Genomic DNA, 25276 nt, shown 5'->3' with positions numbered 1-25276 from the left:
ATCTATTTTTTCCTATTTTATGAAGAAAAGAAAAAAACTTCTGACTCTAACAACACTTACTATAAGATTTTTATTTTCTGGTTTGCAATATCAACCATATGGTTCTGAGTTCAACATACGGATCTGATTTCAAGAACAGGTATTCAATTTAGGCCTTACCTTATCAAGTAAGGAAGTTTAGATGCAAATAAAAATTTATTTCAAAGATTAGAAGCTACACACCAAAAGGATGGGACTGGTTATCTCTGGGAGATGGCATTATTTTTCATCTTTATGATTTTCTACATTTTCAAAATATTGTTCAAAAATATGAATCACATTAAAGTAAAAACTCATACCCTAAAGACCTGTACTCCAAATGCATGAGCAAAACTGATTACTTATAAAACTCTGTAACAGAGTATTTAACATGCATTCATTTGACAAATACTATTTATATGTAAAGAATATTAGTAAAGCAAACAATAAACTCTTACTATTTTTGACAATGTCTTCACAAATAATTTCTGCCAAAAAAACTCAGACCCCCTAAAATGAACACAGACATCAGGATTCAATACGCTCACGTACCTGCTTGTATGCTGTGATGCATATTGAACTACAAAACTTCTTAGACTGCCCCTCTATCTGAAGCATGTGGCATTGACCAGAACCACTGTAACAGTAACCCCCACAGTTCTCACAACAGTTCATGGTGAGGTTGTTGGCTGAACGAAACTTAGAGAAACAAGCATCACTGCAAAGTTTATGTACCACATTCTGGTAGTTAACTTCATGTCGAATCTAGGAATTGAAAAACAGCAATATACAAACAAATAAACACAGACCATCAATAACTGTTCTTTAAGCAAAAATTAGACTCCTCCCCCCAGTAAAGCAAAAAAGTAACTTACAACAGCATTTTTCTGACACATGCTGCATTTGGTTGAAATGCTATTTGTATTTATGGTAACGACGGGTTTTTTTTTTAGTTCATATGTTGACAAGCATGATCGACTGCAAAAATCTTTACTAGTGGTGGCATTTTCAAACTGGGCATTGATCACATCCTTTGGATTTAAAATGTCTCTAAAAATGATGAAAAGATAAAATAAGCCACAGTATAATTCTTCTTTTTGTGAGCTAAACTAATGAAATAAAACATACGCAATTACAGTATAGTAAAAAGGGCTTTAGAAATGAAGTAAAAAAATCTAGGTTTGATGTCCTACCTTGAAACTTCCCAGCAATCTGATCTATGATAAACTGATATGTTGTTTTGATACTTGTTTTTTTTTCTGCAAAATGGAATACCACCTACTTTACAGAACTGTTGTGAGAACTAGTATATTATGTTTCAAGATTAAAAGAATATAACACCAAATGGTTAGCATTCATTATATCTGGTAGATGAGATTAAAGAAGACCTAACTTTTCTTCTTTAGGCTCTCTGTATTCTCAAGATGTTCTTTAAAAGTAATATTAGATTTGAATTTTAAAAGAGAAAACTTTTAAAATTAAAAATACATTTTAAACTACACAAGTGTATATTTTAGCACAATTATATAAAATCAAACATTTCTACATCTAATTTTTTTTTTACATAGGCATTAGAGCAAAGGCAATGAAGATTAAAACTTTAATGATTAAGGCTTCCAATCACTGCCCCTAATCCCACTTCCAAACCAGTCTTCCTGTGTAATAGTTTTCCAGATAACTTAAATGTAAACCATTTTTAAAACCACTCTTTAAAAAGTACCTTGATGAAATTTCTAAACAGTGTCTCTCCCATGAGCACACACTCACATAATAATAAACTGTTATGCTCGTTCTTGCAGCTTAAATAGACAACACCAATAGAATACCTTTTAGGAAAGATTACAGATATTTCCACTTTAATAAAATATAATAGTTAACATAATGGATATTACCAAGAGAAACACCTGATAACATACTATTATGTAATACATAGCTCCATACCTCGCTCTGCTTTCTGCATTTTTTTTTCTATTCTGTTTTACCGTGTTTCACTTACAGCAGTACTTATTGAGCAGTTACACTGAGCCTATGTACTGGCTAAGCCCTCAGTTAACATATGGCCCATGCATGCTCTTGTCGAGGAGCTCAGTTTATTGAGGCAAATCAACAAATAATACGTATATATAATACCATAAAAGAAGCATTCATAAAATATAGCAGTGGAAATAATTTTGAAAAAGATATGTATAATGTATTATAGAAATATAAATAAGGAAACAATTATTTTGGATCTATATGTGACGTGAAAGTTTTCTAGAAGGGTAAGGAGATAAGGCGTTTTAAGTACAGGGAACAGCTTGAGTCAAGGCAGCGGAGACATAAAAGTCAGTACTTCCCACTGCTCTCAGGATGCTTAGACTTTAATTATATTACATCTTATGCCACAATGAGGAGGAACAATCTCATTCCAGATAATGAAAATTCAGAAATGGTATAGACAACCCTGAAACAGTTACTTCTTTGAGTACCGTTACCTTCTAACCATATTGACACAATTATCCCCAAATTACATCTTTTACGTAGGATTTTGAAATAGACTTTTTAAAACAAATATTGGGACCCTATTATTAAGAAGGCAGTTCTACTCTATCCTATAGGGTCACTATGAGCTGGGAATCGACTCAACGGCACTGGGTTTGGTTCTGGGTTTATTATTAAGTAAATCTAAATATTAAATGATGATTAGCCAAAATATATCCAGAGTTTAAATTTGAGATGTTAAGAAATATGATTATCAAATTCTTAAGAAAAATAAAATTGTTACTCTGCAGAGCAAATGGATTTCTTTCAACCTCAGTGCTGCCATTATATTTCTGTAGATCTTAAGAACGGCAGTAGTTATCAAAAAAGAATTTTTTTTCTACTTCCAACTATTCAAATTATATTGAAACCCTTCTTACAGGGATTGACACACAAATTAAACCTCTTTGACTATCTGGGGGGAAAATGACACTGAGCAAATCTTTTAACTTTGAATCTAGTTTCCTTGTATTTAAGGTACAATCCAATTCAGGAGTTCTTTAATCAGACAGGAGTCCCTCAGTGGTACAAATGGTTAAAACTCTTGGCTGCTAAGGGAAAGGTTGGCAGTTTGAGTCCACCTAGAGGTGCCTTGAAAGAAAGGCCTGGTGATCTACTTCCAAAAAATCAGGCATTGAAAACCCTATGGAGCACAGTTCTACTCAAGGTCTGCTATGAGTAAGAATCAACTCGATGGCAACTTGTTTTTTTTTTATAATCATGTAAACCAGTCTATCCTAAACGATTGCAATGACTGTGCAAATAAGATGGAAAAAAAAAAGAGAAAGAAAGGTAAAGTGGTGACAGAGATGAAGAGTAGTTAAGAAAGCAAAATGCAGTACAAGGAAAAATAAGATAAATCCACAGGTGAGGAATGAAGCAATAGGAGGAAAAGGAATAAGTAAAACGAGGAAGAGAAAAATTAAGACAGAATGGAGAAGAAAAGGCTGGAGTGACAGGCAGGTAAGAGTACCTGAAAGAAGAACAGAAAGGGGCAAAAGAATAAGGGTAAAAGAATAGTGAACAAGAGGTAGAATGGTTAAGGATCAAGGGATGGCCAGTTAGAAAAGAAGAAAATTTATACAGTATAGAAAGTAAACAGATGGATAAGATTAAAACAACAGAAGAAGAAATATGTAACCATAAAGAATGACTGAAATTAAGATCAGGTAAGATATGAAAAGGAGGTAAAAATAACTTATCCACAGAGAAAGCTAGGGCAAATACCAGGCATGAAAAACTTAAGATGAAAGGAGTAACATATATGGGCAAGGATAAAAAGAACACACAGAGGGTACACATTTTAAAATTTCTTTGTGTTTTATATAGTTACTTTGAAAACAACTGATAAATCTTTGAAAAAAGTTAATTGTGACTGTTATTATGAAAGGAGAAACATCACTGCAATTTTAGAACTTGATGGTCTCTAAAGCAAGAATTATATAAAGAAGAATGAAAGTAAGCTGTTACATTAAATTATCTCATGGCAAAATAGGAACAAAAAAACTATAAAAATTATACTTTAAAAACTGACTTAGACGTGATTTATACCTAAATTCTCATTTTTGAAAACGTTTTTCATAATTCAAACAGTATAAAGAAATCTATTTTTGCTAAATTAAAACTGCCAATAGCATTATGTTGAAATTAGCTGATAGAATTTTTAAGTTGTCATTACAAAGTAATGAGAATACTTTTTTTTGGTTTTGTTTTTAAGTTAGGGTCATTAATTCACTCATTCAGCAAATATTAAGTATCTATTATGTGTCAGGAATTTCTGGATGCTGTGGACACAAAAGGAAAAGTTCCAATCCTTATGGAGCTTATGTTCTAATGAAATAAATAAAAAGGAAAATGAGCCACGTGTATCCCTCAAAATAGCCTTGGGAGACTACCTAGTCTAACAAGGACAAATAATTTAAACATGTATTTTTTAAAATGCCTCTTTGGGAAGTTCTTTCACAAAAGGAACTTACAAGTCACAAAAACACCAATCTTATTAACAAACAAATCTCATTTTTGAACAAAAATTGCTATGAAATATCATAATCAACTTTTAATCAATATACGTGATTCTAAATAACATTCAGTCATATACAAATATTAAACAGACCCTCAAGAGATGAAAATTTACTGCCCTGAAGCTGTTCAAAATAATCTCAAACCAAAAAGATAATCTCAAACCAAAAACAGAATGACTTGTTATTGTTTTAAATAATAGCAGTGTCACAAGGAAAACATAGCCTCCAAAGGAAACTATTTTAAGTCCAATTTCCACTTCAGATACATGAAGTAAGGCATATTTTTAAACGTCATTTTACTACCTCAAATATAACCAAATTTACCCGTTCAATTGTTTCAAAGAAATGAAGTACAAAGGGATGTGCAGGTAACTTCCGGAAAAACTTCTAACCATATTCTAATTTCTTTAAAAACTCTTTTTCATCTAAGCTATGCCTTTTTGCAATTGAACCAGAAGAGGGAGCATCTTTTTCCCTTTCCAGGCAGAAAAAGGATAGCATCCGTTTGAGAAACTATAAATACTAATACTTAAAAGCAATAAATCATGATCCGAATAGCTTAAGAATAGAGAGAGGTTAACGTGTTTCCGAACAAGAGCATTATTCATCTTTTCCTGACTCACTTATTTAAACCGTTTTCTAACAATCACCTTCAAAATTAGCCAGAATTAGGTTTTCCTCAAATATATCAGGATGACCTTACTAACACTGTAAGGTCATGCCCCTTTTTCTCTAAGCACTGCAACGGACCCTTTGAAGTAGTTCAGAGATACTGAAAAGATAAACACTGGAAACCATTTTATAGTTAAGAAGTTACTAAATAAATTCTAATTAGATAATAGGAAATATTTTTTTTTACCTTGATAATGCTTTATGAAACATTAAATATTTAATGGATTTAAATACCCACTGCTTACAGGTCCGCAATAAAATATAGTGGTCATATAATACCACTAAATGGTGTAGACTGGGTTATAAAGCATCTCAACTATTAAGATAGAAGAGTTGGTCTCAAAAAACACCTCTTACTATATAAAACGCTTCATTTAAAGCCGAAAGAAAGCTAAGCACCTAGCACCGAGAAAAACAGCAACAGCATATTAGTACCGAATAACGTGATATTTCTCAAAACAAACAAAAAACACAGAAACATACGAAATTAAACACAATACACAGACTAAGAAGACAGTATGCTAAAAGAAAGGAAAGAAACACAGCAGATAATTTAGAATTCTGCTATACTTGGAGCAACTTGAGCACGTTTTCTTGGTGGGAGGAGGTGGTGGGCGGGCAGGTGGCACTGTGTATCCAGTCAGACACAATGTTGAGCAGAACAGCTGAGTAGACCCTTTCCTCTGATAAGCAGTTTGCCCCTTTTGGAGGATTTTTTTACAACCAGAACAGGAAACTCGAACAGCTGTGGCTGGAACTGAAGGAAGCATTTTATTCATGCCAGATGATGCCAGCGAAGGCTGAAAGCCAGTAGTCAACTGTGGAGCTTTAAAAAAATAATAAAGAAAAAAATGTTTTACTTTTTATCATGAATTTTAAGTATCCATCCATTCTTTCTCTTCTAGAGCTAGTCTTAAAACAAAACACTAATTATGCAATATACAATTAAAGGCATTCTAAACAGGAAGCGAGAACTAACTAGTTTACTAATACAGGTAGATACTTCCCTCTCTCTCAGACTGGTCAGAATAAATAAATACGATTCATTTATTCACTTCTGTTTCTTACCAAGAGGACTGCCACTAACTGAAAACACGGCACTAATTTTCAGTTCCCCTTCTTGAGTTTTTTGCTGTTGGCCATGACCATACTCCTTTAAAAAACAAAAGGAAAAAATAAATAAATGCACAGAGGAAAGAATAAGTACAATATATCTTAAAAAATTCAGACATTCAAGACATCTTATGATGGCTATATATACGTGTAAAATATTTACTATATTAAAATTAACAAGAAATTATAGAATATAAAACGGCAAGCAAACTATAATTGTAATAAGGGTAAATAACTTTATATGCATTACAAAAAAAAACCAAACCCAGTGCCAGCGAGTCGATTCTGACTCATAGCGACCCTATATACATACATTAGGAAGGTAAAAAATGAAAAGTGGTTACCTAATTAATTAGCCTGTGGCATGACCAGATATTTATAACTTATTTTTGAAAGTTCTTCTTAAATTTTATTCCAGCATTTTAAGTTCATGTTTAACTATTATAAAAGTAATACACACTCACTATGGAAAATTCAGACAGGTAGAAATTAAAAAATTCTAATCATATTTCCACCACCTCAGAACAACCACTGTTATTATTTTGGTATATTTCTTTCCAGTCTTTTCTCTTCAGAGGTTTTGGTTTTTTTACAGAGTTGTAATTATACTGAATATACCATTCTTAAAAACTGATTCTCTGATCACTCGAATCATTTGAATTTTTGCATTTTATCACATATTACTTCAAAATAACTTCTAGTGGCTAAATACCAATGTTTCTTAAGTTGGAGTCCAAGAACCCCTGAGGTCTACAGATGTACTCCGTAAAGTCTGAAAATTCTAAAAGAATATTTTAATTCTAGTTTTCATATCAACAATTTTTAAGTGAATATAAACATACTGTGAATCATAAAATAAGTTTTCAGTGCTGCTGTTTGCTTTTATAATTATTGCATTGTGAAACCCCTAAGTGGTAAATTGGAGTTTTCTTTTAATTCACTGTTTATCACACTGAGACTTATGCAAAACCCCACAAAATCCCTTATTCTTGGGATTCTCAGGCATCTCAGACACACTCCCTTTTTTGTGTTGGAGTATCTGTATATTGTTCAAGTTTAAGAAATACTGACATATACAGTTCCAATATGCCCCTAACACAGCATTGAGATTATATAACCATAACCCATTGTTGGCCCATTTAATATTTACATATATTTAGTACAATCGGTAACACCATGATGAATATCTTTGTGAATACTCATACTCTCTCATATTTAGGATTATCTCCTACGAATCCTTAAAGTGAAAATTACTAAATAGAAGGCCACCTAGTAAAGGTTCTTGATACATAATGACAGACTATTTTCCAAAAAAAAAAAAAAAACTGTCCTCAATTATACTTATTCCAGCAATTTGCAAAAAAATAAAAAGGCCATTTAAAAGCATTTTCCCACTGTTGTTTCAATTTGCAATTCTTTTTTAAATGTCCATTTACAAAAAGCACTATATTGTAACTATAATAAATCCTCTGTAGTATTTGCTATCGACGTCTGCATTAAAAACTCAGTCTATTGATTTCATTTTTATACCAAAAATCTGACAGTCTTTATATCTTTGTTATTTCTTCTATCTCTTATACAGTTCTACTTCCATAATAAAATAGTGAGAAAGTGGATTCATTATCTATAATAAAGTCCTTTAATACATGGGTCAGAAAACCTGATCTGTAAAGGGCCAGATAGTATATACTATTTTCAACTCTGTGGGCCATACAGTCTCTGTCTCAAGTACTCAACTCTGCCCTTGTAGAGTGAAAGCAATGAGTGAGGATGACAATGTTTCAATAAAACTTTATTTATAAAACCAGTGGTAGAAACAAAAAAAGGCAGGGGAAGGGTGGATTTGGTCCAAAGTCCATAGTTGACCACTCCTGTTTTAATCCATCTGGGATTTATTCATTTTGATGTATGACAGGTTTTCTTTTCTTCTTTTTCCTTTCTCTAAATGGCAAATAAATTCTTTCATTCATCACTGATTAATATATTAAAATTTTAAAACTAATGTCTATTTTAGAGTTATCTATTCTGTCTCATTTTCAGCCTGACTGATCTTATGGTATCACACTAACCTAATAATTGCAGGATGTTTCTTTACTTGGGTTTGCCACTCTCAAGCTCTCCAACAATGTTTTAGAATATATGTCTAATGTATGTCTTCGCATGCACACGTATTTTTACCTCTTCAAAACTTCAGAATCTAACCACTGATATTTTCATCAGAATTGCATAAAACCTGAATCTTAATTTAGAAATAACTGACATCTTCATAATATTTCTTGTATTTAAAAAAGTGGTCTCTCTACTCATTTGTCTTTTGTCTGACATAAGTACTTTTTAGTTGCTGTTAGGAATAATATTTTTTTTATTATATTATCTAATTGGGTAACAACTGATTTATAGAAATAGTTCTATCTACTAAACCTTCATGAATTCTATTAATTCTCTAAAAAGGCTCTTACCAGAAAATGATGATGATTTTTGTCTCCCCTTTTCTATTATTCATTCTTTTCATCTCTTTAACATGTATTGGGCCAAAAATGCAATGAGTTAAAAAATAATGGTGATACCAGTAATATGTGTTCTTTTAGTAATTATTAACAGAAGGTTTCTAGCATTTTAAATCCAATGATCTATTAATCTGAAGTTTTCCTTACCATGATCAAAAGTATCTATTATAAGGTATAATGAATTACATGAGATGTCTCCTGGTATCTAATTAAATGATTATATAGATAGTCTTACTTGACTTGCTGATCAAATATATGTATTAAAAGATTTTCTGATACTGGCTCATCCTGACACTTGTATGTTTTATAGTACATTAAAGCAAATTTCAAATAAAAGAGATTTTAAAACTCTCAGAAAACTCCAGAAATAATACTCAGTGGCATACTTTAATAGTCTCCAGTCGACTCTCTTTATCATTCTCTGTGATAGCTATTCCAAACTTTTGACGCTTTCCTTAAGCTTCAAGCACATTATTACTCATGTAACACAGTAAAATAAGTTAACATCTTAAGTATTGTTTGTATCCCCCACAATGCCTTCAAGGTAGAATCCATGTTTGATTTATGTTTGTATCTCACACAATGCCTAACTTTACGAATATGTGATAAATAAATCAATTACCAGCAAATGATTAGTAAGTGTTTTGACGAGTGAAAATACGATTGATGATCCAAAAGCTTTCAGAAGCAGAAAAACACAGGTGTCAAAACAAAACAAATATCCTCACCAATAGCTTTACCTTCCTTCATTTACCACAAAGGAAGATCTGTATCAGTACCTCAGGACTGTATTTCAGAAATTAAGAACCTAAATTCTAAAGCCAAATTAATTTGATATGGCTAAATAAAACCTCAATGTTGGGCTCACTGCATTCTACTTTCTAAAACTGTATAAATTACTATTGTGACACTTTGCTTTCCCATCTTAATCCATCTGTTTCAATGAGCGATTACAGATTAACTTTCCCTCTCCTATGAGAAAAAAGAAAAGAAAAAAAATATCTTAATGTACTATTTACTGAGTGCCCAGCTTTTAGAAGGTATAGTAAGGGGGAAAAGCAAAAATGAGGTCCCTCGCTCTCATTTTAAGTTTCTATTTTAAAACCTTTACTAGGCAGTTTTTAAATCAAGTAACTCTTATTTACAGAAAGATTAACAGACTAATAAGAATAAAACAACTACAACTATGGCTCCAGATTGGCTCCTTCTTGGCTATGTAATCTTGAGTACCTAATGTAACCTCTACGAACCTCAGCTCCTTTATCTACTTATCTATAAATGGGGTTTACATCCTCTACTCTGGCCATCTTATGTAGGGTTGTTAGAAGGATGAAACAAAACAGTATGTGTAATAAAAGCATCTGTAGCTGTACAAGTACTACAGAAAATATTATAGTAACATGCAATGGGATTAATCTGAAGAAAGGAAATTGGGAGACCACAATGGTGATACACCAGTAACACAGGCAGGAGGAAGATGATTGACAAACCCAGAAAATCACTACAGAATAAACAGCCAAGAGCAAATGGACAGAAGAAGTTAAATACATACACATATATCAGCATCTTAGTAATTTACATGGGACAGTAAAGAAATTAAGACCAAAGTGACTTACACGAAAAAGGAGAATTAGGAAGTGAGCTGAAAGCAAATGTACAAGTTAAGCACAGAGAAAAGTCAATGGAGGTCTTGAAAGGTACCATGAGCTAAGGCTATGATCTTATTTAACCATGAGAAGCAAAAAAAAAAAGCCAAACCCATTGCCACTGAGTCGATTCCGACTCATAGCAACTCTGTAGGACAGAGTAGAACTGCCTCATAGGGTTTCCAAGAAGTGGCTGGTAGATTCGAACTGTTGACCTTTTAGTCAGTAGCTGTAGCACTTAACCTCTGTGCCACCAGAGCTCCAACCATGAGAACAGTTATTAGTAATTGATGGTCAAAAGTAAAGGCTAACCACAACTGTTAAATCTATTAGTATTTCATAAGAGTTAGGTTAATAACACTATTACAGAGATTAAGGAAAGAATACATCGGAACTCCTTTTTCCATTCCGTGGGAGATGAGTAAGAGTAATAAAACGTTGTACAGTATTTAACAGCAAAGTGCATAAGTTTCCAAAGGCCACTTGGGAGGGAAAGCACGGGTAGTTAAACAGGACAATGATGGGAAAGGAAAGAAAGAAAGAGCAAAAGAAAAGGAGGAAAGAACCAGGTTTATAACGTGAGCTCACCAGGGAATTTCTAGACAAATTATCAAAGGCCTGATTCTACAGGAATGGTGTGGCTGACAACAGAAAAACTGCCTGGGGGAAATCGAGCCTTACCCAGTCACGTGCTGGGACTGTCTTATTGTGGGGTAATGGCTTCAGAACTTTATGCCTAGAGACTACCCACGTTCTTGCTCAGTTCTCAAGAGTCCAGTCAATTAGGCAGTGAGTCTTTGGGGAAGTTTTCCCCCATAATCATGATGAAGCTACCTAATCAGCATTTGAAACACATTATTCTACTTTGTATAGGTATTAAAAATAAAAATGTAGGTGTTTCTGTGTCCTGGCTGTTCTATTCTATTTGTATTCTCCAGCCACTGGAACCTCTCATGGTTTTCAAAACGGTAAAACTAATAACCCTTCCCAACGCTCTATGCCCCCTTTGTTTGTGGACTTTGCTATTAACTACCTTTTTGTCCTGAGCAAAGTGTCACTGGACAATGTACAAAGAGAAAGGAATGCTTTTGGTATGTCTAACTCATACTATCTTTACCCTGCCAGCATTATTTTTTATAGATTTCCCATGTCCACATTTTACGTATGTACACTGCATGTAGAAAGACATGAGATGTGCCTAGCATACAGACATGGCTGTAGTCTTGAGGCATACACTGTCACGTGAACACTTTCTGGGTGTTAGGGCATCTATTTGTCCCTAATTCAGGTATCCAAGATCTCCGTTTTATCTGCTTCCAATCTATCTTCTATTCAAATATTTTCATATTCCTTCTTCTCTATTGTCTTTTTTGTAGCCACAATACTCGTCCAACTCCTACAGCTTTATCACCTTTACCTTACACAGCTACCTTCTACTAGGCACCATGGAAAGCTTGCTTAACTGAGCATCAATTTGACTCATACGAATCATCTATCTCTATAATCACCTATTCTTCCAGCTCCTTACAACAGTGGTTCTCAACAGTGGACAAATTTGCCCCCCAAGGTGACATCTGAAAATGTCTGAAGATATTTGTGATATTCCTAATGAAGTACAGGCTAGGTATGGATTTAACTATCTGTCAGGAAGGGTTAATGAACAGGTTATCTTTGAAAGGGTTATTTGATTGTAGAGACAGCTTTTGTACTAGTGGGCAGAACGTACCCAGTACATTGTGCTACTGGCATCCAGTGGGTAGAGGCCAGGGATGCTGCTAAGCATCCAAAAATTCACAGGACAGCCCCACGCAAAAGAATTATCTGTCCCAAAATGTCAATAGTGCTGAGGCTGAGAACTCTGCTCAAAGAAATCTGAATGAAAAATTCTTTTCCACAGAAGTCTCACATTCTCAAATCTTCTAATAGAAAGATACCTAAATCAAACCAACTGAGTTGGTTCCAACTTATAGCGAGCCTGTAGGACAGAGTAGTACTGCCCCATAGGGTTTCCAAGGAGCGGATGGTGGATTCAAACTGCTGACCTTTTTGGTTAGCAGCCAAGCTCTTAAAGGAAAGATAAGGAAAGGTAAACCTTCTCCAGACCAAATGTCTAGTTCATATTATCTTTACTTCTCATCCTTCAAATTGATGCCATCTGTGTAAGACATAGACTACGCTCAAATAATTGCGGCCACTGTGTTCATCCCTTGGACTCCTTCCTACATTCCAATATCATTACATCACTTGCTATAACTACTTCTTTCTTCCATCCCAATCAGTGCAATGTCATTAACTGCATGGATAACTTAGCTAACTAACTTCAGGACTTCACAGTTTTAACATCTCCATGACGTTTACCTCCAGAGCAACCTTGATACAGCAAAGATCTACTCTTAGACTTATTACTCCAAGATCTCAAACTTGGAATCCTGTATCAATCACCAAAGTCAACTTTACATTCTACCCACTAACCTAATAAACTGGATCTTCAATCGATTAGCCCTTCTAAAGTCCATTAACTCCTGTATTAGCAAGTACATACAAAGGACTTATTACTGTATATGAACTCAATCAAGCAATAAACCTCTATAAACCACCATAAAACCTTCAGTCATGCCTGCTGTATCAAGCTCAAATCCTTGAATACTCTCACACTTTCCCTAAACCTGCAATGAAATGCATTACAAAAATCACAAAACAGTGGCATTAAGTAACAAAGTAGATTATAAGCCTTAACTACTACACAGGAATAATTTCTTATAACTCTGTTAATTCCTTCGCATTATTCTCAGAAGACAACTCAAATCGCCTCAATCTTCCTTAAGAGTCTCCATTCACTCTGTCAACAACTACTTCACTTTATAGCCAAGAATTTCCTCTCTCAAATGAATAATTCAATGCATGGAACAAAAAGAAGGAAAAAAAAGGTGAAATGTTTACTTGAGCATTGTCAGGTTCATCTTTAATTTTGTCTAGTAGTCCCTGCTGTGGTGCCATTGCTTTGTCATACTCATCATCCAAAGGTTCTTCTTTAATTCTAATATTTGATGCAAAGGAATTCCCCAGTTCCGAACCAATGGATTCTTTATTGGCAAATGGATAGCTGGAATCCTAAAACACAATATAAAGGATTAATAAATATTCATATTTAAAAATTATCCCTCTTTAGGTTTAACACCCAAAGAAAAGCTCACTGGAAATGAAGAAATCTATGGACACTCAGAGTCCCTGTATCTAAATGTGCTGTACATCTAAACATCAAATACAAATAAAGAACCTAAGAACTAAGACTTCTTAGAATGTCTCCAAAGATGCCCTTACCCAAATAACAAAGCAAATAAAAGAAATGAGCACTCTACCTAACACAGATAGTTACAATTTAGAAAGTGACATAAAGAAAACTTGCCACAGTTACAGCAATCTACATACACACTGAAAACTTACCCTAAAGTTTGTTTCTGGGGTTTGTGGTAAATGAGTATGTAATGTTTCTTCAACTTGATTAGCTATTGAAAGAAAAAAAAAAAAAAATATGTATATGAATAACAAATCTTATAAAGAGTGACCTAAAAAGCTATCATCTGATAATCACCTCTCTTTTCCAACAAAGATGCTCGTTAGAGTGAACTGGGTCTGCCAAAAAAAAACCCAACAGGTAGTTTCACTCAAAGGTTCTGCACAATCTGGCCCCACCTAATTTTTAGCCTCATCTCATACCTTTTCCTTGCTCAAACCTAAATAAAGTGGTTACTTTATTTGCTATGCTCTGAAAATTTGCTTTTTTGTACTCTCCCATTTCTTGAACCATTTCAACTTCCTTTCACCTCTCCTAATCTTACACTGTCTTCCAGACTCTGTTCAGTTCAAAATTCACCTCTCTATACACCTTCCCTGTCCACTGAATTCAAAAAATAGTCTCTCTTCTAAGAATCCCTAACACACACTTTCAGCCACTTGAAAGAAATCTTGTAATACTGCTTTACGACAAACTCTCCTACCTCTGTCTTTAATTATAATTTAAATCTTATGTTATTTGACTGGTCATTGATGCTTCTGCTGTCTGACTTGTCTTTCCCTTCTACTAAACATATGTTCCTTGAGGATGAGGACTCTCCTAATTTTCAGTACCCCCTACCGTACATCTTTGGACAGGCTTGCACATAACAGATATCCAAAATAACTGTTATTAACAACACTAGTTTGTTATGTCTACCATATATTCCCTAGTATTATCAGAGGAAATATAAGGGTTGGTGTAGTATACCTTGCTTTTCTTCACATCTATGGAACATTTATGGAAAGATTACTATTTTCACTGCAACAGGTTAGGCCCCAAGAATACAAAGCTAAATAAGATAAAATCTGGCCTTCAAGGAACTCCTAAATGCTAGGTAAGGCAAAACAAATACAGAACTATTATGTGAAAAGTACTATAATTCATGAGGCATGAACAAAATGCTGTGGAAATATAGATAAGGAAACAATTCATTCTTGACGGAGTGAGGTTAGGGATGACTAACAGAATAAAAGAGGTTTGCATTAGGCCTTGTAAAATGAGAAGTACTTTAACAGGCATACATGCAAAGAGAGAGAATGAAATGCAGGCAAATAGAACATCAGAAGGAAAGTAAGGCATAGAAGTAAGAAAATATATGATGTATTCAAGAATGGAACTGAAGCTAAAGCATAGAGTCCACTGGGGAAATGGGCTCAAGAGGAGCCTCGAGAAACTTCTAAAGCATAAAATACAAATGTTAACAAAAAGTTAAACCCTCCTTAATTTGCACTAATTGGCGGGACAGCAGTTTGAATTAGTGCTTACAGCACAAAGAAGTTAAATCCAACTTCAGGTTCCAATGTTCAACCAAAGAAAATGAACAGGTAATTCAGGTATCTTGCCTTCTCATCAAAATATTGCAACCAGGGGAGGGACAAATGAGGCTTAGAGCTATTTTCAACCATTTATACCATTATCAAAATTTACTGTGAGAAATTCAGTCAGTCTGCAAAGAACAAGGATAAAAGAAAAATGACAAGCTTACAATGAATTTAACTGTTCATACTTCACTTAACATCAGAAGGTAATTAACAAGAGCTATATGATTATCAGTACTTTGTTATTCTGTTTCATGGTTCTATTCCAACACAATTATTACCTGCTTTATCAAAAAAACTGCTTTTCAACCTTGAATCCAAATCTTTATGGGGTTTATCCAACCGTTTTTCACGTTCATAAGTTAGGTCTCTATTTTTCTCCTTTCCAGAAAATGTCTCTTTGCTGTTTTCTCTTACTAGACTAAAATCTTTCCGTATGGATTTAAAAACAGAAACCTGATCAAACTGTTTAGGAAAGTCTTTTTTTACTTTACTCTGAATTTGTATTTCACTTTCATTGTCTGATTCATGCTGTAAGACTCTTCTCTCTACTTCCAAGCTATCATCAGTGTGTACTGAAGAAACAAGATTGTCCTTTGAACTAAAATCCTGTTCATCCTCATTGTCACTACCAACGACTGGAATTCCTGCAAGATCCCCAGAGTTCAAAAAATAATCATCTTCATCCAGCAATGAATTTTCAGATCCTGTTTGATTCGGCATTCCATAAGACATGCTGTCAAGGGTAGGAGTTAAGTTGTGGTCTGTATCTTCAGACATTTCTGTATCCATGATACCACCACCTTAAAAAGTAAAATACTGTTTAGACAAAAGACAGTGCTGCAGATGGCCACATTCATAAGGTCTGCCTGGTATATAACCAAATATATATATTTAAAAAAAAATACAGATAATATTACCATAGTATTCATTTAACAGTTTGATATATACATGACAGATACACGGATTCCAACTTGAGATACTATTTTATTTAGAAAATATGGAGAGAAGAGTACCAATTTCAGAACCAGACATATCTGTGCTGGAAATTATAGCTTTATTACTTAAAATCTAGGTGATCCTGAGAAGTAAACTCTCAGAGTCTCCTTATCTATACAACAGCATAATACTCACCTTGTAGGTTAATTTATGGTGAGGACTAGGGACAGTGTATATAGAGGGTCTACTAATACAGTGTCTGACACATAGAAAGGAATATAAAACTGGTAATCAACAATTGTTACAGTGATTATTCTGGGGAGTTGAGATTAAAACCCAAGTCTCTGATCTCAGAGCCCCATGTTCCCTGTATCAACATTAATAAACACTTAGTTAATGTTTACAATAGTAAATGCTTAAATGTAAAAATAAAACACAGCTAGGATTTCAAGAAAAAAAAAAGTTAACTATTCGTAACTACAAGTTCAAGTCTCTCCAATCTCAAAACAAACAAAAAAAACCTTTAGAGCCCTGCATTTCTTTCTAGGGCCCTTATTTACCTTTTTTTCTTTACAATCAAATTTCTAAGAATAAAGAACACTGCTTTGTTTCTACGTAATCTCCCAATCATTAATCCTTTGAATTTAACACGATCTGGCTCCCAACTTCCCATTGGAACAGAAGTTCCCATTAAGACAATCAGTGATCTCCTCCTATTGGTCAAATCCAGTGGACTTTTTTCAATCCATATGTGGCATTTGGTACTCCCTCCTGAATAACATCCTTTGTTCCTTTGGTTTCTTTGACACTACATTTCTTCCTACCTTCCTAATTGGTCTATCAATTTATTTCATACTCCTCTTTCTCTGTTCGTGTCTTTAATATCACCTTTTCCTCCAGGATTCCAGTCCTCTTCTCATTCTATACACTAAGATTAAGCAATTTTATCTACACCCATAGCCATGACTTTTGCTGTTGACTTCCTAGAAGTTTTCTCTTTAGCCTAGTCCTCCTACGGACCTCCAATTTAGTATCTCAAAAATAAAATTCATCATGTTCCCATCCCAAGCATAGTCTTCTTAGTATTTTCCTAGCTTGATTAATATCATTATCAACCAGCAGCTTCTCAAGACAGAATCCCTCCAATTCTCCTGAACCCAACTTCTGTCAGCTGTACTACTTGGCATCTCTCAAATCCATCTCTTCCACTCCTCCTAGTTCCAACACTCCACATCTCTTCCTAGACTACAGCAATATCTTCAACCGTGTACTAACTCAATCAACGGATATCCAAGAAGCCACCATATTCTCACAAACTCCTACTCCCAAGCCACGTTTAATTGCTCTAGGAATAGGTAAACTAGAATTAATAAAGACACAGAGCTAAGCAAAGACAAAAATATTAGTGACACTGGCATTCTTATTTTTATTTGCTCCTGAAGCTCAGATGAATCCTTCAGGTTGTCTGGTTCTTCAACTCCTCCCTGATTCCATGATCTAATAAATCTTTCTTTTTTGTTTAAGTTTATTTGAATTGGGTTACTTGGAATCAGAGAGTCCTAACAGATACAAGACCTAAATGGAAGTTTTCCTCAAATTGCCCTCCTCCACAGACACCCCAAAAGATACAAATCATTCCATATTAAACCTTCACTTGAAATCCTTCAATAGCTCCCCACTGCCTAATACATTCACTCATTCATTCAGCATACATTTATTAGGAAACCAGTCTGTGATAAGCAATGTGCTAGGTTCTAGGGATAAAATGCTGAAAAAGATAGTTATGATCCTTCCTCACAGAGCTAGAAAAATACACAAACAGAAAACTAGAAACAGTGTGATGGTGAAAAAATAAAAATCATCTGACTCCACAGTGATATCAAAAAAGGGAAGAAGGAGGGAGAGGAAAGCTATTTTTAACAGAAGAAAGCTTGCTAATAAATGAAGAGGAAATAATAGATTACCATTTTGTACTTTCTAAAATAACCAATTCAGACAACAGATGTTTAAAGCCTTTAGGTAAACAATTATTGGAGAACAAGATATTTGCTCAGTGCCAAAATAAACCCAGTGATTTACCAATGGAAGAGTGGGGATATATTTTTATAATACTCTCACCCTCTTAACTAAGAGATCAAACATAGCCTCACTAATGATGAAATACTTAATATTTTACATCTCTTCACAAGACAAAATACCATGTACACATCACCTATGAATTCTTGCCAAAAACATTTAACTTGACTCCAATTAAACTTTGTCTACATCTAACTCCCAGTGTATAGAAAATCTGGGGGTAGAAGAACAAACTAAGTAAATCAACAGGAAACAGATAAATCCAAAATGTGGGATATTCTATAAGACACCATCATGCACACTACAAAAAGTCAATGTTTTGGGGATAGTTAAAATAAAAAATAAAAAGAGAGGGGAGGCTAAGAGAGACTACTGAGCTATAACAACAATATGCAAAACATGGATCTAGATGGGATCTTAGTTCAAAATAGTAATAATAATGATAAAAGATATTGCGGACATTTAGGAAAACAATATGGACTGGATACTAGATGATACTATGGAATTACTGCATATTTTCTCAGGGGTGAAAATGGAATTATGAATACATACGTTATCTTCAGAGATAAATTCTGAAGAACTTACAAGTGAGGTGTCATGATGTCTACAGCTTACTTTTGCATAGTATTAACGGGAGGTGTGTGTGTGCAATATTGTATATATTCATCGTCCTGTTCTTTCAATTTTTTTAAATTTATTTGAAAATTATCTTAATAGAGGGAGAAAATACAAATAAAGAAGCAGGGTGTAAAACACACACAGTGTGATAAATCTACCAGACTGTAATCAACTAAAGGTCAGGGTTACAGCCCTCTCTATTTAACACAGCTTGTGCTCAGGAACTGTTAGATGAATGAGATTATGTATTTCATGTGGTCAGCAGTTTAACTGTTTCGTGAACCAATTATTTTTTGCTTTGAATTTTTGGTTGATACCATGTTTTCATTAATGGAAGAAGCATGCTGAATCACTGAGTGTGCCTGAATTTTTGGTTGGTAGTATGCATTTTTTTTTTTCTTGCCTCCTCCTACAAGTGTCTAGTGGTAATTATACCCCAGGGTCACCACCAGGGTCTACTGGTACATGTGTAGCAAAATTTTTCAAAATTTGTTTTTCCTACTAAAAATTCAAACACCTCATACAAAATACCCTGTAAAAACAGCAGTTTGCAGCATGTGCCCATTTCTTTGGTTTCAGTCATAAAGACCCCTGCCCTTGAGGCAGCATACACTGTCAGTGGTACAGCACCTTCCCCATAAACCTTCAGAGACAGAAAAAGTACTAGGTCCCTAGAGGTACCTGTGAGCATGAAAGGGTTAAGTTCTTTAGTATATGAGAAATCAAAAAGTAATACTGTAAGCAGCTTTCAAAATCTCTACATCTAAATTCAGGATACGGTATTAGGAGAGAAGAGCAGCCAACCTGAAAAAACTGAATCCCTAACTCACCAAAATAATTTCCAGATACATCTAAGATCTAAACATAAAAATAAAACCATAATATTAAAAAAAAAAAAAGAGAGAGAGAATTATTTTTAAGTCTTAAAAGTGGGAAAAGGCTTTTCCAAGGATGGCACAAAATCCAGAACAAAAGAAAAACTTATTGAGTGAAAGAATAAATTGTCAAATATGACTATAAAAATTCCTAAAGAGAAGAAAACACAACCCAAACAAAAAGATGAAGGATAAACTGGTTTAAAAGGTTTTATTGTATTTTATATCACAAAGGTTAATTTCCCTAATAAAGACAAGACGCTTGTCTTGTCAATAAAGATGAACAACCAAACACATGCACAAAAGCAAAGGATCTCAACATTTCACAGGAGAAAAAAAAAAAATGCAAAGACTCAACCCTGCTCATAACAAGACAAACTCAACTTAATAACGCAATGAGATACCATGGTCACCTAACAGGTTGGTAATGACAAAAGCTTTAGAGTACACCCTGGTAATCAAAGTTGTTTTTTTTTTTTTGGCAAACTATAGCCCAGGGCCAAAATATATTTAAAAAAACTTTGTGGCAGAGGGCATAAGTGGCCTGCAAAGTCTAAAATATTTGTATTTACTAACTGATCCTAACCAGAAGTTTGCTAACTCCTACTGCTAGTAGGAGTATAAACTGGAACAATCATAATAAAGAGCATAATAAGGCAATATTTACCTTTAAATACACAGATTTCTTGACCCAGCAATTCAACTTCTAAGAATTTATCCTGCAGGTATAATCTCACATGCAAAAAGTGATTTCAGAAAAATAACATTTATACCAGCAAAAGACTAACAACAGCCTAGCTGTCCATCAATGAGACTAATTACAGTATGTACCTACAATGAAATATTATGTAGCTGTTAAAAAGAATGAGGCACCTCCATATACAATGAGATCCCAAGATTTATTAGGTAAAAATACCAAAGTGAAGAAGAATATATATTATGCTACCACTGCTGTATTTTTGTAAATATCTCTGGAAGAATCCATAACAAACTCCTGGTTTTCTATGAGAAGCAGAATTGGGTGGCTCGGAGACAGAAACACTAACTTTTCAAAGTATACCCCTTGGTATCTTTGACTTTTCAAGCACATGGATCTACTGCCTATTAAAAAACTTTTCTTTTTCAAATCCTTATTTGAAAATTAGAGATTTAGAGACTTTTCAGAGACGTCAATTTCTAATAAGCATCTAATTTAAATCTGCAATTTTGCTACTGTATCACAATAAATTATAGGTTGCAAAAAATCTTATGAGATTAAAATATAAGTACTACTTATAGTAATTAATTTGAACAGAATTCTACTCACTCTTGTGGCTGACATAATCAAACAAAAGAAAAACCTTGTGTTTTTCAGAGCCCAGAGCTAAAGGACAAGACATGGCACTACATTATATTTGGGAATCACAGTAGATAGTGAACACAAATTTCTAATGGCAGGTTCATGACTTTTAGTCATCTTGAGCATTCTTGGCATTTATGAGAAAAGCAAGGATAGAATGGCTAGAACTGAATGCGCAAGAGGGAGAATGCTAAAAAATGAAAAGAGAAATACAGAATACATCCATTAAGATCTTGTAGGCCACAGAACAAAAAGCGATGCATTTATGAAAGCCATCAAAGGATCCTGAAGAGGGAGTAACATGATTTATGTTTTACAAGGATCACTCTGGGTTCTTTAAGACAGTTAAATGTTATAGGGCGGCAAAGAATGGGAGCAGGAAGACCAGTTAGGAGGCTACAACAATAATCCCAGAACTGGTGGATGTGATGAGCAGTGGTCAGATCTGGGCGTATTTTGAGGGCAGAGTCAGGGTCAGTTCTTGATGTATCCGACACTAGGTATAAAACAAATCAAGGATAACACAACAGGGTGCCATTTCCTGAGATGGGTTAGAGTAAGGGAGGAAGAGGCTGGAAGGGGTAGGATGAATCATTCGGTTTTAAAGCTGTTACTTTCATATTTATAATTTTATATATAATTTTATTATATCTGCAAATGGAGATGCCACGAAGGCAGTTGAAAAGGAGGCTCTTGCCAAGAAATGAGATGTAAATTTGGGACTCATTACAATCAAACTGCTAAAGAACAATGATTTTTATTTTAAATCTTAAGTCAGAGGAAAAAAGGACAAGTTACATTCATGGGAACAAAAAGAAGGACCACTGACTTCAAATCAGAAACAAAGTAGGCCAAAAGACAACGAACAACATCTTAAAATTGTTGAAAGGAAAACACTTGTCAATCTAAAATTTAATATTAAGTGAAAGTAACCTTCAAAAAGGAAGGTGAAGTAAATATATCTTCAGGAGAAAGTTGAAAGAATATGCCACCAGCAGCCTGCATAACAAGAAATGTTAGAGAACGTTCTTAGGGCAGAAATAAATTGATACCTGATGGAAACTTGAATCTCCACAAAAGAATGAGAAGCAATGGAAACTGACAAAATTAACAGGGAAAACAGGTAACTCTAAAATAATAAATAGTAGAAGAGTTCAACACTTCTCTGCCAGTAACTGATGGAACAAGTAATCAAAAATTCAGTAAAGATAAAAAGATCTTAAAAAATGCTCTTAACCAACTTGACCTAAATGATTTTTATAAAATTATACCCCAAAATGGCACATCACATATTCCTTTCCAGTGCATGTGATATAATCACCAAACAAGATCAAATATCATATGATAGAATTATCAAATAATGGAAATCTATGATATATGTATATATTCTGACCACATGGATTAAATTAATACTCATAACAAAAGAATATTTCAAAGATCCATAAATGTGGAAATAAAACAAAGTATTTCTTTAAAAAAATCCAGGAGTCAAATAAGAAATCACAAAGAAAATTAGAAAATATTATGAATAAAATAACAATAAAAAATTGAGAAGTGCAGTAAAAGTTATGCTTAGTGGGAAACTTACATATGCTTCTATTAAGAAAGAAAAAAGTCTTAAATCAGTGAATCAAGTTTTCACAGGAAGAAACTAGAAAAGGACCAAACTAAAACCTGTTGCCATCAAGTTGATTCTGACTCATAGTCACCCTATAGGACAAGGTAGATCTGCCCCACAGGGTTTCCAAGGAACGCCTGGTGGATTCGAACTAACAACTTTTTAGTTAGCGACTGAACTCTGAACCACTATGCCACCAGGATTTCCAAAAACTAGAAGAAATAATAAAAGAGAAAAAAATCTCTGTAACATAAAATAGACTAACTAGAGAAAAATTAATGAAACCAACAGCAAGTTCTTTGAAAAGAACAAAATAAACCTCTAGTCAGACTGATCATGAATAAAGAAAGATACAAATTACCAACATCAGAAATGAAAGAGGAGACAACTTTATAGATTTTACAAACATTAAAAGTAAATTAACAAAATAAAGAAGACCTAAATACTGAAGAATGGATATTTTTAAGATATCAGTTCTCCCCCAATTAATCCACAGATTTAATGCATTCCTAATGAAAGCCTCAGCAGGCTTTCTATAGACATTTAAACACTGACTTTAAAATGTGTAAGTAAATGCAAAGAATTTGAATAGCCCGAACAATTTTTTAAAAGAACAAAGCTGGAGGACTTCCATTAACTAATTTTGTAAACCTGAAATTATTTTTAAAAGAAAAGTTAAATATAAAACAAATTTAAAATACAGTAAATTTTATTATCTGTAAATCATACCTCAAAAAAATAAATCTGATTTTTAAAAAATTCCACTTACAATAGCATAAAAAAAGAAACTTGAAATATCTAAGGATAATAAAATATGTGCAAGCCCTTTACTATGATGACTAGAAAACATTGCCGAGAAAATGTAAAGAAGACCTAAATAAATTAAAAGACATATCATGTTTGTGGACCGGAAGACTATTAAGATATCAATTCTTCCCAAACTAACCTACAGATTCCAACACAATCCCAATCACAATCCCAGTAAGCTTTTCCAAAGAAATTGACAATGTGCTTCTAAAATTTATATGGAAATGCAAAAAATCTAGAATAGCGAAACAGCTTTGAAAAATAACAATTTAAATAAAGCTAATGTAATCTAGACAATGTGATGTTGGCATAAGGCTAGACATATAGATCAACGGAAGAGAATGAGTTCAGAAACAGACCCAAACATACAGGGCAACTGATTTTCAACAAAGGTTCCAAAGTAAATCAACACAGAAAGGACAATCATTTCAGTAAATGGTGCCAGTACAACTGGATATGCATATATAAAACATTTTATTTTGACTCTTACATTACACCATATACAAAAACTAACTTGAAATGGACGACAGGTCTAAACATAAAAGTTAGGAAAAAAAAAGCTTTTAAAAGAAAAATTTAATTAAATATTCATCATCTTGTGATAGGCAAAGATTTCTTAGAACACAAAAAGCACAGACCATTATTGTTTTAGTGAATAGCATAAAACAATATGGTAAGATATGGCCTGTTCTTAAATACAAAAGAATATAATAAAAATACTGATTTGGCCAAAACTAATACATAAATGTACACATTTTCAATCAGAATTCCAACAGTTTATTTTTGGAAATTGTATAAAATCATGTTAAAATTTAGTGAAAGAACAGCCTAACGCTTAAAAATTACAAAAAAGAATGAAAGTGAGACAGTGGCTTGTCTCAGCAGGTAAATATCTATACCCCAAAGCCACAGTAATAAAATTAATGTGGTACTGCCATAGAAATAAATATTTTAATAAAATGGAATATAAATTCCACAAATACATCCCCATATATAAAGGAATCTGAATTTATATCAGTGGCGCTAATTCAGTCTGATAAAAAGACGAACTGTAATATATGGTAGCACAACAAGCTACCCATCTGAGGAGAAGAAAAAAAAACTAGACCCCAATCTTAACCTACATCCTAAAATAAATTTCAAATTAAGATTTAAATGCAAAAATATAAAAAGCTTGTAAGATAATCCTTTAGAGCATATAAAATTTTATTGAAAGGCATTAAAGATTTAAATAAGTGGAAAGACATACCAAGTTCATGGACAGGCAGACTCAATATCATAAATATGCCAATTCTGCTTCCTCAAAAAACTAGAAATAGAACTATCCTACGATCCAACAATCCCACTCCTAGGTGTACACCCCAGAGACCTAAAAGTAGTGACAGTAACAGACATATGCACACCTATGGTCATTGCAGCTTTATTCACAATAGTAAAAAAATGGAAACAACCAAAGTGCCCATCAATGGAGGAATGGATAAGCAAAATATGGTACAATACATACAACAGACTACTGTGTAACCATAAAGAACAATGATGAGTTTGCCAAACAGAACATAACACAGATGGACCTGGAAGGCATACTGCTAAGTGAAATAAGTCAAGCACATAAGGACAAATATTGTATGATCC

The 25276-nt window shown here is 33.7% G+C and overlaps 1 protein-coding gene across 6 annotated transcripts in view; it reads right to left on the bottom strand.

The window, feature by feature from the left end:
- The window catches only part of ZMYM4 (zinc finger MYM-type containing 4), a 168709-nt gene that overhangs the window by 37057 nt on the left and 106376 nt on the right, over window positions 1-25276 (bottom strand). For 5 of the 6 annotated variants that reach the window (XM_049878703.1, XM_049878705.1, XM_049878704.1 and 2 more), the window contains 7 exons: window positions 15654-16175; window positions 13942-14003; window positions 13438-13608; window positions 6300-6384; window positions 5802-6057; window positions 894-1068; window positions 571-783 (listed from right to left, as the gene is read on the bottom strand). In XM_049878703.1, coding sequence (XP_049734660.1) covers window positions 571-783; window positions 894-1068; window positions 5802-6057; window positions 6300-6384; window positions 13438-13608; window positions 13942-14003; window positions 15654-16175 — 1484 coding nt within the window. Of the gene's footprint in view, window positions 1-570; window positions 784-893; window positions 1069-5801; window positions 6058-6299; window positions 6385-13437; window positions 13609-13941; window positions 14004-15319; window positions 15360-15653; window positions 16176-25276 lie in introns of those variants that run through there. The other variant, XM_049878709.1, reaches the window with a different exon arrangement.

Source organism: Elephas maximus, chromosome 3, assembly GCF_024166365.1.
Source record: "Elephas maximus indicus isolate mEleMax1 chromosome 3, mEleMax1 primary haplotype, whole genome shotgun sequence".
Lineage (NCBI taxonomy): Eukaryota > Metazoa > Chordata > Mammalia > Proboscidea > Elephantidae > Elephas > Elephas maximus.
This window is presented reverse-complemented; position numbering and strand designations above follow the sequence as displayed.